Genomic DNA, 17,982 nt, shown 5'->3' with positions numbered 1-17,982 from the left:
TTGATGAATTGGGTACCAGCAGACATTATCTTAGCACCTTCCTTCTCCTGGATGCTCCATATTCTGAGTAGTTTGATAGTACTGCAAATTGTTACATCCTTGTGGCTTTTAAAAAAAATGGTTTATTAGTTTGGTTATAAAATATATGCATTTTAAAAATCCTTTTCCAAAAATGGTGTCATATGCATCCTCTCTTCCCCTTTTTAAATGATGGATAAGTTTTTTAAATTTTTTAAAAATTCTAATTTGTTATATATGACAGAAGAATTCATTACAATTCACATTACACATATAGAGTGCAATTTTTTATATCTCTGGTTGTACACAAAGTATATAAACACTATTCGTGTCTTCATACATGTACTTAGGGTAATGATGTCCATCTCAATCCACTGTCTTTTCTACCCCCATGTTCCCTCCCTTCCCCTCCCACCCCTTTGCCCTGTCTAGAGTTCCTCTAATCCTCCCATGCTCCTCCTCCCAACCGCATTATGAATCAGCCTCCTTAGATGGATAGATTATTAACATCCCCTTTCTCCAGGAATCATTTGTCTCTCTTTTCTGAGCTTATATGTACTATTCTATGTTCTTTCTTTCTTTTTTAACTTTTTAAATATTTTAGTGCATTATAGTTATCCATGATATGTATATCTGTACATTGTATTCTTTAAGTTTTGAGCATGTCTTCTTCTGTGGGGTTAATTGGAATAGATTTTAATCCCCATTACATTGCTTTTGCTATGTGATAAGATAAAGGGTTTTAGCCTCTTTTTTTCTGGAATAAATATCTTTTTATTTTTTTTTCATTTCAGGATAACTTAGTGTTTGGCTCAAAGACTATTTGGAGGTTGTTCTGTCTCCTCCCCAAATCACTTTAAGTCCCTGCTTGTATTCAAATAAATTTAAAACCTGTGATTTAAACTTAGCCTGGAGTGCTGTAACTAATTGAATGTGGGGTTGAAGTGCTTTAGTTCCATCTCCCTCAAGAAGAGGGCTTGTTGCATTATTTTTCCATGGCTCTGTGCTTCATGGCACAGTTCCCGCCTTGGCTCTAGTAACCGTCTCTTCCCTTTTCAGCCAGCAGTTTCCTTAACACTCATTGTCACTTAAGTGGCTACTCAACAAGCTCCAGGAGGAACCTGATGCAGGCTCATGCTTTTTACCGAGGACCTACCAAATAGCCTGGTTTCCTTTTCTGGTTTCTTTCCACTGCCGGGCAGTGCAGAGATGAGTTACGGGTCCCCTCAGCCTTAGTTGACATCCTCTTGGAACAGGACTAACAGTACCTCCTCTGCCGAGTCACCTCAGGCTTGGTCAAAGTACACGTATGAAAGCCCTTGCAAAGCATCAAATGTGACAGTGCTTTTAAAAGTTGTCGTAGAAGTCAAGTACTTGTCATAGCTTCTCCTGGCTCTTACCCCAAGTGCCCACATGTTCATCATAAATTTATTATAAGTACCAGATTCCTCATTCATGAGCTCATTTGTTTATTCAGATATTTTTGTCGAGCACCTAAAATCCATTACCAGATTTTATTCTTCTTTTCTGCATAACCTCCTTTCTTAATATTGTGCCAGAGAAATGGAAATCTCTAGGTTCTGAGCACTGTGGGTGAACACTGTATGAACAGTACTAGAGGATTCCCTCACTGAGAAGAACACAAATATTTATCCTCAAAGTAATCATCATCAAAACATATTTACAAATGTACATGGTCCTGGAATTGGTCCTCTACCCCCAGGTTTTGGGGGTTTTGTTTTGTTTTGTTTTTTGTAGTACTGAGGTTTAGACCCAGGGACACTCTACTACTGGGCTATATTCCCAGCCTTTTTTATTTATTTATTTTTAGTTTTTGAGAGAGGGTCCTGCTAATTGCTGAGGCTTACCTTCAATTTGCCATCTTCCTGCCTCAGCCTCCCAAGTAACTGGGATTTAGGCATGCACCACTGCACTCAGCCATGTTTTCTGTCTTTAAAATAAAAGCACTTTATGTCTCTGTTTTCCTTAAGGTTCTAGATTCAGGATTCCTGCTGAAGTGTTATATGGCTTCATCTCTCTGAAATGTTTGCTGGCTTTAGAGAGACTGGCTTGTTCTTATCTCCTGAATTTCTATAATAACTTGCCTCGAATTTTCTGGTGGTTGAGCCTCTCTGTGTTTTATGCCCAGCATCAAGAAGAACATTTGATTTTTCATTTAATGAACCTAAAAGTGCACATTCCTGTGCACCACCTTTCCCTTCAGTCTTGTTGCCTCTGTGATGAAGTTTGAGTTGGGAAGGGCTAGGAATCCAGACTAGGAAGTGAGCTACAGTTTAAGGTCATTCTCTGCCTTCTCTCTGAGGTAAGGTGTTTTTGAGAGGAAACAAGCAGGGCTTGGAGCAATTAGTGAGCCCAGTGTAGGCCAGGGTGTTAAGGGGGCAATTATCACCTTTCTCTGGATGTGGTTTCGAAAAGGCATTGGCCTGTGGAAAGGTCCCAGGCTGGCCTGGCGGGAATGGACCCAAGTGAAAGAAAGCACATGTTTTGATAAGCTGAGCCCTGAACACTTAACTGGTGGGGAAAGGTACTTCATGTGTATTTAGGACTCTGACTTTTGTTTTACCTTTTTTAAAACAGATACCATGTTCCTTACAAGAGAATAGGAATTTGTATTATTAGGCTTATGATACAGAGTATATGTAATGTGTATTCTTCAAATGAGCACAGGAGAGAGAATCATGTTTTACCCCTGCTTTAACTGCAGTTGAAAGAAGGCCCACCCACCCTTTATGCTTCCACACTTATCACCCAGAAGCACCTGGGATACAGTCTACAAATAGTGAATTTACCTCCATCTGGGTTACCCTATATCAATTCCCATTTTAATGTTGGAGATGGTACACTTGCTCTTTGAAGTGTCAAGAATTTTATACTGACTTTGAAAGAATAATATATGTAGATGTGTGTGTGTGTCCACATGTTATAGATACAGATATAAAACTTATGTAGATGAAACTCTCAGGACGGCATTCTGATACCGTGTCTTCAGAGATTTTTCTAGCATCACTGGGATCTGGATTCTCTTTTGAGGAGTCACTTCTTATAGGATTTAAAGGGCCTTTCTTGGTGTCTATAAAACACTGCATTCATGTTCAAGACACATTTCATCTTGATTGTCAAAGCATACAAGGTCAAATAACCCTAAACAAACCATCCAAAGAAGCAGGAAGTCAGGGAAGATGGGGGTTGTATTCTGCTGCCTCAGCAGGATAGTTACAGGAGGTACCAGAGACACCATTGCTGATAAACATGCCCACATCAGCAAGTCCTGGGGGGAACATGAGGGAGGAGAGCCATCAGAAGCCATCTCCTTGTTATCAGAGTTGTTTTCATTTGAACTTCTGTTTGTGGTATCGTACGTTCATATACATTTTGTTTGGGGTTTTTTGTGAGTTTTTTTTATTATTTTATTTTGGGTTTGTGTTTTTGTTTGGTACTGGGGATTGAACTCAAGGGTACTTAACCACAGAGCCACATTCGCAGCCCTTTTTATTTTTTTTTATTTTGAGACAGGGTCTAGTTAAGTTGCTTAGGGCCTTGCTAAGTTGCTGAGGCTGGCTTTGAACTCCTAATCCTTCTGCCTCCTGAGCCACTGGGATTACAGGAGTGTGCCATTATGCCTGGTATATATATATGGTTTTACAGAATTTTATTGGGCTGTTTTTGTTTTTTGTCTCAGTTTATAACTGGGAATTAAAACAAATTGAGCACTCTTAAGTTATGGTTATTCTTTTCCTCGGTTATTCTGTACACATAACCCTTATTCTTGTTGACATTAATCGTGTTGATCATTCCATTCAGCCCCCTGCTCAAAGTTGGGCTACCAAATCCATGCCCACCAACCTGTCATGTCTTAGTGCTTCCCATATTTTTGGATTTTAAGGACAGTAAGCTAAACAAAAAATAGTGTTCAGGATCCAGTATAGAGTCAACATTTTATTTTGTCAAAAAGAATACAAACTGAGGCAATTTCCATCTTTCATAACCAGAAAGGCCATTTTAATATTAAAAATGTCAAAGCTACACAATCACAGAATTAATATTTTGACAGATTGTCCTTATTTTTCTGTTTACCACTGATCCCCACCAGTGATCACCTCCTCCCAGGTCAGTTGATGAAACACTGCCATGTAGCACCAGTCTCAACCCACATGGTCAGTCACTCAGCTCTGCTTGAAAACTTCCCTGGCAGCAAGCCCCACTTCTTCTTCTCCCTGAGAAAGGCTTGCAGTCTCCTTTCCCACATAGGCGTCTGCAGGCCTTTGGCGCTGCCATCCTCCAGGATACAGTTGCTAGACCTTTGCTCATCCCTTTTGACAGTTCAGAAGACCAAGTTAAAGGAGATATTTAGAATAATTATATTCAGTGTAGAAAGCACTCAATGAAAACAAACTATCGGTACTTGTTTATTTATTCCTCCACCCCTTTCTTTTGAATTTATTTGTCAGGCACTATGCTGAGGCCAAATAATTAGAAAAAAAAAAAAAAAGGTCCAAGAATGCACATCCGATGGGTATGACAGCCATACAGGTAGTGTAGCTGCAGTGTGCTGGGTGCTGCATCGCACTGCCATGGGTGGAGGCTGCTGTAGGTACAGCGCAGAGGCAGGCAGCTCTTAGCTGTCAGAAAAGGCTTGCTGCAGGAGGCCAGGCGGAGGGTGCCATTAAATTGGAGTCTTGAAGAATGACACCAAGTTTCCCAGGTTAAGTGACATCTTCCACAGCAGGAAATGAGGTTGGAGCCGGGCAAGCTGGAGCTGTGTTCATTTGCTAGGGCTGCCATAACAAAGTACCACTGGGTAGCTTAAAACAACACATTTATTGGCTCCAAGTTCTGGAGACTTAGAAGTCCAAAATGCAGGTATCAGGAGGCCCTGCTCCCCAAAAACCCATGGAAAAGAATCCTTCCTTACTCTTGTTAGTTTGGATGGTTTGCCAGCAATTCTTGGTGTTCCAGACTTAGAGCTGCATCTCTCCAATCTCTGCCACCACATGGTTACTTCCTATGTTCAGATTTCCCTCTATGTTTTTTCCACATTTTTTTATTGGTGCATTATAGTTGTACATGATGATGGGATTTGTTACACATTTATACATGCACACAATATATCAATATGATTTAGTCAGTATTACTCCCAGTATTTCCCCTCTCCCTCCCTAGATATCCCTCTTGCATTGAATTAGGGCCTGCCTGAAGGGGCTCATCTTAACTTTGCTATATCTTCAAAACCCCATTTCCAAATAGGATTACATTCACAGGTCCTTGGATTTAGGACTTTAACATATCTTTTTCTTTAAATTATTTAACCCATAATAATGCATGTTGGGGGATGATGAGCATAAAGACCAAGAGCATTACTTATTTCTATGGTCAGGGTCACATATTTGTCTCAGTGCAACCTAAGTTTTAGTTATTCGGAGAACTTGAACTTGTACCTAATTAAAACAGTATTTTTAAGTGAATGAGTCAGGGGATTTTTAATTTGTTCAGTTGATTTTGCCACCTTGGAACTTAGCTATAAGACTTATTTTCCCCTGTTAATACAGTATTTGCAATGGCCAAGTATTCATTCTAGCTTGTTGAAATAATTTCACACTTTTAATTCTGATGTCTTATGTTCAGTATGCCCTCTAACATTGGGACATGTATATATTTGATAAGTGTACCACCAATTACTTGATTATGTCATTGTTTAAAATGTTTTTAATAGTACTGTCTAAGAACAGAGCCCTGCAGCACATCACTAGGGTCACTAGGGGCTGTGTCCCATGTAACTGTGACACTGACCAACTCTTTTGAACTCAGTCACTTGTTCAACCAGTTAACATCCATCCAAACAAAATTTTCTATTTTCAGATTTCTTCATCTAAGATTAATTATATTTTTATTTAGCTCAAGTCAAACAATAATATGTATAATTCCCAGGCATCCCTGTCTTCCTCACCACCCAGCCCCCCAAAACAGAATTAAGTTTAATGTGTTTAACTTACTCTTAAGGAATTCTGTGTATTTGTTCTTTTCATAAGTCTCCCTAACCTACAGTTTACTAATCTGCCCAAATTTTGCTTCCAATCAACATTACTTTTACCCGCCTTTAGTTTCTAGAATCTGCTTTTTTTGTTCTTTCAAAGTCTCTGAATGGCATTTTGCCACCCCTTAGCACCTGTCCTGTTATGCAAGATTTGGAAAATTCTTACTGACTGGGTCATGTAGATAAGAAGCACTTTTAGCCCCAGATCTATCCACATCCTCCTCACTTGCAAAGAATACTCAGAAAAGTACCTTCTGGAAAGTTCAGTAAATTCAAGCTATAGTGAAAGTGAGACAAATTTCCTTCACATAGGGATATGGTAATTGTGTAAAACTGATACTAAAGCAATTTTACAGCATTTGGTTCTCTTTAGTTACATTCTTTCATACAAAGACAATTCCTCTTTGATTTTAAGTTTTAATATTCTAAATTTTTAGGTCTGTACTCCTGTGCCCTTGGAATGAGTGCTCATCTTTATCTGCAACATCTTAAGGACAGGGTGGTTCAGAGGCAGACTAGTAGGAGATCAATATGGAAGCCTTTATTTATCCTTCTCCATCAGATCTGTCCTTAGAGCCATAGCATAGAGGTTGTCAAGAGTGACCTTGGAGACATCAGCCTGCTGGCTGGCTGATTAACATTCCCTTGCTTAAACAGACCAAGTGTGGCTTTTACTAGTGATAATGTTTATGTCATATTCCCAAATTTCTTAGAAATGAGTTAAATAGAACATTTTTCTTGTCAGTCTACTCTCAACCTGACTTTTTCAAGGTCGTGGGGCATTCAGGATTTATTACTTTAAAAAGGGATGGGCTGGATTTGGAAATCAATATGCCAGGGCTGTATTTTGGATCAAAGCCAGCGTTAGTGTTCAGTCTAGGAAATGTCCAAGTTGACTCCTGCCTTTTTAGTTTGTGTCAGAATCAAAAGAAATTTCCAGGTAATTTTGCACACTCTGTTTTAATAGTTTGAGATAACTCTGCTTTGCCTTGAAGGAGGACACGCTTAGTTTTCACTCTCAGTCACGCTCTTTATGTTTTGCATGCAGCAGTCTTGTATGGATTCAGCGTTGGAGGGCAGTGCAGAGTCAGTTTCTGAACATTCTGACTCAGTTCTTTGGGGAGGAGTGTAAGAGTTCCAGTTTTGATTTCTTTTACCAAGCACACCAAATTTAGAAATATTTGAAAAGCAATATGGGAACAAAAAGTCTTTAGGGGGTTTCCCCCAACAGTTTACAGCTTTCTTTTTAGTCCTAATTTTGAATTCCATGTGAAACTCTGAAATTACCTATTTCCTTCTTATATTTTTATAAGCTAAACTGGGATAAAATTCAAGTCCATGTCTATTTTCCAAGGCAAAATGTAGCATTTCCCTTCTCCCTACCAGTGTCCCTAACTCCCGACACAAAACACTTTAAAGGGGGAAAAATTATATTCCTGTTCCTATTTTATGCATTCAACCAATATATGTTGAATGGCTACTGTATACAAATAACTGTGCATCCTAGGGCCACGTTGATATTAAGGTAAAGAAGGTAGTCTAGTCGACTGCTCTCAAGTGATTTCCTTACTTGGGGAGAGGGTGGGAGAAACGGGTAGCATTGATTGGTTACTGAATATCTATTATGTGTGAAGCACTGTGCTAGTCCCTGTGACACAGATGTTATTAGACCCCTTTACTGATGAAGAGACTGAGATCAGGCAGCTATACCAAAATCACAGAGCTGGTATTTGGCCATATTACCACTTACAAACAAGTTTCTCTGTAACTCTATCGTCTTTCCATTGTAATTATGTATTCCTTATGAATAAAGTGCTGCATAAACACTAGGGTGAGATTATCAAAGCCAAGGAAATACATTGCAGGTTTTGGTTGGGGTAGGGAGAGAATTTAAATAATAATAAATGTTGATTCATAAATTGAATTCAGAAATAAAAAATAGTTTTCTATAATCAAATTGCCTTTGCTTTAAAAGTTGGACATTAATCAGTATTTGGGACTTTTAGGGATTCATTTTTATGATAGATAATATATATTTTACTTGCAAAATCCTAGGTTCCATTTTCAGCATATGTTATTTTCCTTTTACATATTAGTACTTGGGAGCACCAATTTAGGTCTGGCCTTCAGTGACTGCATCCTTAAGTGCTGCAGTACAGTGACTTGTGGTAAAAATATTGTCATAAGATAATGTAAATGACCTTTGGTGTGCTATGTGCTCTTAAAAGACCATAAAGTAGTGCAGAGCTACTTTACCTTGATTGCACATCATAATAGAATTGATACTGAACTATAATAGCAAACCTGTGTAGTAAGTCTAATGTTTTTATAGTATGCTTTTATTTGGCAGAGAGGCTAAATGTTTTACATAGAACTTGTTTAAAAAATGCATCTTGGCCATTTTTAACAAAGTAGTTGTAATGTTCATTGTATATAAATTTTTTAGTTCAAGCTGTACATGGAAGAAACAGCATCAGTTGTTTCCCTTGTCTGCATTTATAATGGAATTCACCTGTTTCATTCAGCAATGTTGATAAGACAAATTAGCAAAAAATGGTTCTAAATTGAGTGAAAAAAAGATTTGTTCCAAAATCCGGGTGAAAATGACTGATTTCATTTGTACTCGGAGGATGCGTTTATCTTAAAATTTCTATGTTGTGGAAAATTGAGTATATAAATATATATTTTCTTTTGAAAAAAATGTGATATATTCTCCATCAGCTCACATGCTTTACAGTAGCCAGGCTAGCCATGGGTGACACCACATGAGGACAGTCTGAGCATCTGTGAAGTCATTCCCAGTCTGCAGGTTCTGGGTCTGTCACTAAAGCCAAAAATCACTGTCCTTGCAGGACAGCTCAGAAAAAGCAAAGCTGGCACATCCATTTCCCTATTTTCTGAATTCACAGAGCAAGCCAACTGGCTTTCCGTAGCATAGATATCATAGATTATTTTTCTTAGGTATCAAGTTGAGCATTTAAGTCTCCTTAAGAGAAGCCCTTGTCTTAAATCTCCTCTGCCCTTTAGAACCTTTCCATTCTTTCCCAGATCTTCTCATCCCTGTATTTTAATTTCTTGAACATGAATGTTATTGCTTGGTTACAAACAGAAAAAAAAAAAAAAAAGAATAAAATGTGGCTCTTCTCTTTGCTAATCCCAGGCACAAGATTTTCATTAATCTTGCTAAAGTTATGCTTTCATCATTTTATTCTGCAGTTGTAAAATATCCCACCATGCTCTGTTTCCTCTCTCTTTTTCCTGGAACTCAGAGCCCTGAAGGACCTTTTCAGTCCTAGCTTCTGTTACTCCCACATAGATTTGCATAAGGCAGATTCTTCTGTTCATTGTCCCCCTTCATAGCCAACCAGAATTTCTGGTTTCCAGTCTTCTTGTTCAGCTGGACCTTCCTTCTATGTTTATGCCTATCTCTGTATAGCATTCATCATACAAGGTCTCATATTTTTATTTCAGTACTAAGATGGTTTTTAATACTAAAAATTCTTTACATTCTCCCAAAGATTTTTTTTCCTCAGTGGCAGATATGACACCTTACATATTTTTGATAGGCCTTGTATGGTGAAATACATACCTTAGGCATGCTAAATATCAATTAGTTAATTTCATGATTAGATCTCTCCTTTTAATGCTACACTTGTCTTCCTATGATCTACTCACCTTCAGCACCAGGCTTTCAGTTGTTTCTGACTTTAGGTCTACAGTAGCTTTTGCTGCCAAGTATTCACCTGAGACCCTGGCTTTAAATCACCATTGCCTAAGATGTAGCTTCCTGCTCCGCATGCACTAGGAATCATTTATTCACAAGGTGCACGCATACAGCAGAGGAAGGGGTGGATGTCTAAGAGTTTAGCCACAACAATGAATGGGAGGAAGAATGGATTATCTTTGTGTGCCCTTGATATTTTTATGTCTTAGAATAGTCTTACAGAAACTGTGTAAATTGTCAGGGCAAAAAAGGTTACAAAATCGATTCAAAATGGATTACATTATCTGAAATTTTCCTTTGCCTTATATCTCATCTTCAAATGCTTACTACTTCCTGTACCAAGTAAATGAAGACAATAAAGGGGGTAGTGAGGAGTCAGAAAGTTTGTCTCCAACAAACTTTTCTGTGTCAGCTAAATGGACATAATTTATACTTTGTTTTCCTCCTTCTGTTCAGCCACTGTTAAAAGAGCTACAGCAAATTTTAGAAACTCCCCTTTTCCAGAGAGGCCAGTGAAAAAAATAAAGTAGCAAAAAAGGTGAGCTAAAAATCTGTGTTCAGTATAGAATCAGGTGTAGGGGTGTGAATGTGAGGATCTGCTGCTTGTATGTATGTGTATGTATTTTTTTCTAATAACTCCAAAGTAACAAGAAAAGTTTTGACTTGTCCCCAAATTCATGTCCACAAAGCAGATCCCTGAATTAGGCCTTTTAAGCTTTAAAGCCAGTCATGCCCCAACTCCTCCCTAACACTTATATTGGACATCTTGTTCCAAAATAGACCAGAGTCATGTATCCAAAGAGTCTTGAGGCAGAGATAACCCTTTTCTGAATGTCATCAGCATCTGTCTTAGGGACATCCACTATAACAGTGTGCCCTTTCCTTGTTTGGAGGTGTGCATGTTCAAAGTGGAATTGCTTTGAATCTGTGGTTGGTGATCAAAGTCTCTGTAACTGTCTATATGCATGGCCTTTAAACTCCAAAGCAAACTTCCTGCCTTGCATCTTTGCTACTTATTAGCTATGTACCCTTGAGTAGATTCACTCTTCCCCTAAGTTTCACATCTACAAAGTGAAACTCAAAAGAGTAAAATATGGACCTAAACCACTTAGAACAGTGGTGACATGTAATAATAGCTGTTGTAGTGTAAGGCATCATTTTGATTATCCCCCTGAATTAACTCACTGGCTCGTCAGCTTTCTGATGTCCTGTTTTATCTTTCCTTTCGTCCCCTGTCTCTCCTTGCTGAGCATCATCATTTGCACTGGCACAGCCCATGAGATGCATGAGTCCCTCTTTGTCCTTCAGGAGCACTTCTGTTAAAACAAACAAAAATCACCACCTTCTGGGCTTGAGCAGTATCTGGCCCTGTCCCATACTTGGAAGTGTCCTTTTATGTTTATGAGTTTACATTTTTTCTTACATTTGTTTTTAACACACTCAGTGCTTTTTCAGGTTTAATAATGTTCATACAATATTCCAAATGTAACACAAACACTGCAAGTGTGCCTTAAATGAATTTTACAACGGAAATGACCAGTGTTAAAATTAAAATAATTTATCGACCATTATCGCCATCTGTTGGTGGAGGTTGGAGAGGACTCCGCTCTGCAGAGCCTTGGTTCACTGGGAACATTCAAAAACTGCCAGTTCCTTAGTTGGAGGGAGGGAGGGAGAGAAGTAGGGAGAGAGAACATGTGCTCACACATGTTTGCACACACACACTAGGTAAAATCTCTAAGGACACGCACCAACGTTCTTATCTGACTTTAGGTGATTTTAGTTTTTTCATCTTCTTTTCTGTGTCTTCTAATGACAACTGTATGCATTAGTTTCACAATTAAAATAGATTAACAAGAAAGGTTGAAATTAGGAGGAACTAAGTAAAGAGGGTAGAGGAGAAAATTTAGTTTCTTTTAATAGATACAAACTAAAATATATTTGATTTTATATGATAGCAGATGAAAGAGGAGATTAAATGGAAAGGGAAAGAATAAGAAAAGTTGTGCAAACTAAAAAAAAAAAAAAAATTTAGTAGATTCTAGCAAAAGGTTTTATCAGCCATGTTCACTTGGACCAATAGTTCTAAGTGTGAGTTTTTACTTGTTATCCTCTCCCTTTGAAATTCTAATTATTCTACAATCATGTCTCTTAATTACTCTTTATCCTTTTACTGCCAGAGCTTCCTCTGGAGTGGATTATCTACTCTTAGCAAAGAATATTGTAATCTGGGTAGCGAGCACTGATCCGAGCCTTGTTACTTTGAAGCTGGATAAAACCCAAAGAATCTTTATAGACACATTTATTTCCATAAAATTCTACCACTTGCTTTCTTGGGGATGCACCTCCTTAGGGTCCTTAGAGTGTGAATTCTGCAGGTGAGGAGACCTTTTTGCCCCAGTACGTGTATGTCCCTGTTTGTTCATAATGGCTTTCTTAAACAAATTAAGCTGCAGATAGAAACAGGGGGAGGTGCAAATCTGGCTACTTTATGAATTTGTGCCCAGATGTCTGTTAATCTTGTAGGCATTGATGATTGACAATAGAATTAGACTAAATGTTAATTCTCTATAATGCTCTTCCCATTGTAAAGTCTTATTGCATGTAAAACTAGCAAGGAGAGATGCTTTCTCTCCCTCTGCAGAGGGAGACCAGACAATACTGTAGCCTAACACCCCTTATCCTGTTCCTTAAGATGCCATTTGATTGATGCCTGGATCTGGATCTTTCCTGGCCCTTTTCTTCTGCCATCAGAACCACTTGTTCTACACTCTGTTCTCATAATGAGGTGACTGACTCATCTACTGAGCTAACCAGGGCCTGAGTGATTTAGTGTTTCATCCTCCAGCTCTGGGGTCTGTATTTTGATGGGAGCCTTTTGCTTATGAGAAGTATGACTGAGTGGACAGCTAAAAAGAGAAGATATTTTTTGAGCAGAAAGCCTTTCAACACCTCCAGGTAACTCCAAATAAGCAACTTCCTGCTCCTCTTGTTCGAGGAAGCCAGCATGGACAGAGAGGATACTGTTTTCTAACTTTCTGTGAAATCATGCTTTATCAGTCTTAACCCGCAAATCATGATGAAAACCACAAGGAAAGTAAAACTGATAAATTTCAGAAATCTCTCTTCTTTTCTCTTTCCTTATCCTTCATTCAATCATGAGCCACATTTTATTTCTTAAGATTAAAAAATTGCTTAGGCTTCAAAAGTACATCATTTCAATCCATAGTAGTCTAAGAGAACATCTTTTCTTTTCTCCTACTAAGAGCAAAAAGGAAACATTGTTCCTCAAGGAAATTTTATAGATAAATTACAATGAGAACTTGGATACTGTTCATTTTTGAGCTTTGGGATTTTAGATAAGATCTTAGATTCAAAACTTCTATGAGTTTTTGTTTACCCATTTGCAAAAATAGGAATAACAACACCTAACCTCATAGATTGGGAAGTTAAATAATATCACACATACAGAGTACCTGGCACAGTGCCATGAATATAAGTAGAAACTCAATAAACATAATCCCCTTTTGGTTTCTTATAAAATAGCCAAATGATTGAGGAAATTAGTAGTGCTCTCATGGAAAAGATAGTGTTTGAACAGATCCTTCAAAATCAAGCATGGATGGAATGGAGTAATAGAAAGATGGTAGAGAAGGGTTTAAAGTGGTGTTTGAGGCAAGTTAATGCAGCAGACAAGTCCTGTTGGAAAGCCAGAGGCATGGAGAAACTATTCAGTGCTTTTTGCAAAAATCTAGACATGGTTTAAGGAAGGAATAAATTTTGGAAACATATCAAAGACAAAACTCAGAAGAATTATTGTCTGAATGGATGGAGGAATGATTGAGTTGATACTGTGTGGTGGGAGATTGGGAGAGTAACTATTCTATTGGGTGAAAAGAGATACGGAGAGGAGACAGGAGAGATGTGTTTGGGATGCTGGCGTGGATAGAATTTGTGAAATGATGGACATGAGATGATATTTAACTAGATATTTAGGTATCTTAATAAAACATTAAGATAGTTTTTTTTGTCTACACCTTTTAAAAATAAGTTTTGATGGGATTAAAAGCAAAAGAGTAGGAAGGAGAAATGGGCATCATCAGAAGAGATTCATTACTTACAATTGTAGCACTAGGTAAATTTTCTAAGGGAAGGAAGTGTTGAGGAACAAATATTAAATTTGGTGAAAGTTTTCAGCTAATGAAAGAGAGGAGGAACTTGAATAGACACAGAGTTCCTGAAAAAGAGCAGAGAAAAGTGAAATGAGATGCACACCTGGGTACCAGGCCCAGAGGCAAAGAGAAAGGTACACTTGGCACAGACGCGGACATAAGCACTCATGTCACATGTAGCAGAGGTCAGAGAGAGCCAGAAGCAGAAGAGTGTGTAACATGGATTGAGTATCAGTGCTACCAAGAGTCTTTTTTTCTTTTCCTACTCCCACACCTCATGTCTGTCCCTATCTTTCCCATCATTAAATGTTGAAAGCATAACCAGAGGGTACAAGGCCAACCTTGTCATCTTCTGAATGTCCTTTTCTATTAGGTTGACAAAGGGCTCTGAACCGTATGACCTCAGGCATGGTCTCTGAATCTCTGTGACTCTCAATTCCCTCTTCTAAATTGGAATCATACTAGCGTTTTCCCCTGCTTTTGGAAAAGTGTGTGCAGGGATAGAATCTAAAAATGCTTTCATTGTAGACTTGTGCAAATGAGAGTGCTGGTAAGTATCAAGCATATAACCTAGGTAGATAGATGGTTGCTAAAAGATTATCTTTAAATTACTTAGTCTTATCATTTGTGGATTTCTAAAATTATTTTGAGTCAGCTTAGTGATCTGTGTTAATGTTGTTATATATACTCAGAATCTCTACAGGGAATTGAAGGTGTTTGTGCACCATTATGTCTCTCAGTTGTAACTGACATTTGAACCTTAAATTATCTTTACTTTCATGCCTAGTTAGTAATCATCTGACTACATGATTACACAGAATGAAAATAAGGAAAATTAACTGGAGGAGTGAGGTGGCTCAAGCCATTTGTTTTTTTCCAGATAAATACATGTCAGCTGGTTTCAGTGTGTATAAAATAGATGTTTACAATATTCAAGGTGGTTTAACATGTTGCACAGATACTTAGGTTTCCTAGAAATTTAAAAACTTGTTTTAGTCCTCAAAAATCAATCATGAGAAAGGTATAGGAAACCAAATGTGAGACTATTTTAAAGTTAACTTGTGAGAAAATAGAATTTTGGAATTTACCACGTACAAATGAGGAAACTTGCAATTCAGATACATGAAGTAAGTTATGTGTTTCCCCAAGTTTTACTTTGATTTTTAAGAAATTTTTTTAAGAAGTATTTTTCAAAGATTTTTTCCCCTCGATTTTTTAGAAGACAAGCATAGTCAATGATGCTTTTTCTCAAAGTTTGTGCTCTCAGAGGGTGTGGGGTGAGATACACATAATTAAGTTATACGATTTCTTCATTTTCAGTAGGCGTGCACTAAATTTTAGTGTTCTGCATTTTTTCCATCTCCCCCTACTTCTATAGCACATTAAGGAATTTGAACATATTTCTCATACACACCCTCATAAAATGAATGATTAATCCCTGGTGCATTTTTTATATTCTTGATTATCCATTTCTTACACACGTTACATGCACACATATTAGTGTACTGTATTGCTATTAGAGTTAAAAGTAGCATTAGTAAATAATTCATGGATAATGACAGAAGTCTTTAGTAAAAATGAAAAGACCTATTTTATTATCGTTAAGTGTGTTAAACTTACACACAGGCCCACCAGCCCTCTGTGATGATCCGTGCAGCACTGGCTGTGGAATCACCAGGCATAGAAGAATGCAGCAGCTCTCCACCATTATTATTTCATAAAAGCTGTGCAGGTCATAGAACTTTAATAATTCTACAGACTTGTATTTGACCATAGACATAGTGTTGGTAGAAGAAAATACTTTCACAGAATACATTTCCTGTGTTTTTATATCAAGATTGTCAGATTAGTACCCATTCTTCAAAGCTAAACATCAAACTGTAACCCAAAGATTCAGAAGGGAAGACTGGAAGACTTAGTTAAGTGTTGAATTTAGAATTTCCACGGCTTGCCGCTTAGTAAAGAATATTTTGTACTTTAAAGTTTGCAAGTGTTTGAAAAGTATGCATGTTCTTTAGATTTAGACATTAATAAGAGTTCTTCTTTATAACTTTTTTCCTTTCTTTTTCAGATATGGGAAAATAGTTTCCACAAAGGCAATTTTGGATAAGACAACAAACAAATGCAAAGGTATGTTTTTGTGGCTGAATATTTGCTAAATCATAACTTTGAAAAATGATGGAATTTTGAATCTGATCTTAGATTACCAGATTACCCCCCATTTTATTCAAAATCAAATCTCATGTGTCTCCCAGTTTCTGTCTTGCACAACATTAGCACACTGCTTACGTTTGTTTTGTCCCTGGTTTGGGTTTTGGCTGGAAACTCAACAGCAACTTGCAGTTTGCCAGATTTGGCGCCAGTATAGTTAACATGCAAAATACTAGTTGGCATTTAGCCCCTACTTTTAAAAGGGGAGTAGAGTTTAGAAAATAGCTTTTCTTTCTTGAGCCTGAGGAGATTAGAGCTGCTTACTGAAGACCATTGGACTGTACTAAAGAACTGAAAAGATTACATATTGTGCAAATTGGCTCTATTAATTAGAATAGAGTAGTTTTAAGCAGTACTTAATTACATGTTTCAATACTCCCAATTGTTCTCTGCTGAATGCCTGTTGACAATATTGGCAGCAGGGAGGAGAGAACCATTTTCACTGACCAAATTGTAATGGGGAGGGGAGGTCATGCACCCCTTTGAAATATGCTGCTGCATTAATTTGATGCACTGACCTTCAGTTTTCCGTGTAATTAGGATGAGCTCATCCAACTCCATGAGCTAGAAGAGGAGGCGTCTGCAGTAGGCAGCTCGGATGCTCTGTGCTTCTGACTTTTAATGATCCAGCATCTTAACAATAGGCATGTGATTTCTAGGAAAAGGAAAGAATGGAGTCAGCTGACTTTGAATCTAACTACTGACCCCATGAATTGAAATAAGGTTGACAGGAATAGGCAGAGAAGGCAAATCTCCTCATTAATTAGACCCTAGTTTTTCAAGTAGTGGTGACGGGGCAGTGGCTTAGTACAATTTGAAAAAGGCGAAGAACATAAATGAACCTTATAGTAGGGCCTCTCCTCTTAAGCCAGCCATTTCCTTTAATCTAGACTTGAAGTGGTCCATTGTATTTCTGTCTCTTCTTCAAAGTGCCTAGATTTAAAGGAGCTATTGTGACAAATATCTAAGCCCATGTTTAATCAACATGGCACATTAAGGCAGTTTTGCCTTGGGACTGTGCTTTATGTAGAGTAGTACCCCATTAAATATTTAAAATAAATTAAACTAGAGAGAGTTAACTTGTAGACTCAAATACATACACTTAGTTGCCACGATTTGTCTTATTTAACATTTATAAATGATTTGGGAGAACAGAGACACAAAAAATATTTTGGTTTTATAAAGAAAAGTAGACTTGCCGGCATAAAACAGGAAACTGATCTCAACAATTTCAAACCAAGAGAGACATTGCAGTAGATAAGTGGTTTGGGCCTTATCCTACCTCCCCTCCTTTTCTTCCTGGCCTAACAAGAAATCTTACAAGGCAGTTCAGTTTGCTGCAAAGCAGAGCTGCCCTAGTTAAGAGAGGGAGAGGACCCAGAGTCCTCTGGTTGCAAAACCACCACTGTACACTCTTCTCCAATGACAGCCTATTCCCTGGAAACCAACACTCTACAGTGCCCATCATGATTTAGAAAGGGTATGGGTACAAATTAACTAATGCCACATCTCCCATATTATTATAATGCACATCCCTAATATTTGGAATGGGTCCACAGATAAGTGAAGAGGCTTATGGGGCTTCCAGAGAAAGGGAGGTTGTAATTCAGAATTGACTTCACGTTTAAGTCCCCTGGAGAGCTTCCCTTCACCTGGGTTTGAGGAGACACTGCCTCTGTGTGGACGGTGATGAGACCCTGCAGGGCTCTCTGCCTTGAGCAAACCTCTCAGCACTTGATGCCAGCAGATACCTTGGAAAGGAGGTAGAGGTAAGAATAGGAAACCAGAATGAGAGAGTTTATGGG

General features: G+C 38.1%; 1 protein-coding gene across 5 annotated transcripts in view; it reads left to right on the top strand.

The window, feature by feature from the left end:
* Rbms1 (RNA binding motif single stranded interacting protein 1) overlaps window positions 1-17,982 on the top strand; it is a 129,737-nt gene that overhangs the window by 64,752 nt on the left and 47,003 nt on the right. For all 5 annotated transcript variants that reach the window (XM_048812364.1, XM_015479228.2, XM_015479226.2 and 2 more), the window contains exon 3: window positions 16,038-16,096. In XM_048812364.1, the coding sequence (XP_048668321.1) occupies window positions 16,038-16,096 (59 nt within the window). The remainder of the gene's footprint in view (window positions 1-16,037; window positions 16,097-17,982) is intronic.

The sequence above is a fragment of the Marmota marmota genome, unplaced genomic scaffold, assembly GCF_001458135.2.
Source record: "Marmota marmota marmota unplaced genomic scaffold, marMar, whole genome shotgun sequence".
In the NCBI taxonomy this organism is placed as follows: domain Eukaryota; kingdom Metazoa; phylum Chordata; class Mammalia; order Rodentia; family Sciuridae; genus Marmota; species Marmota marmota.
Note: the sequence above shows the minus strand (reverse complement) of the source record. Positions and strands in the feature narration are given on the sequence as shown.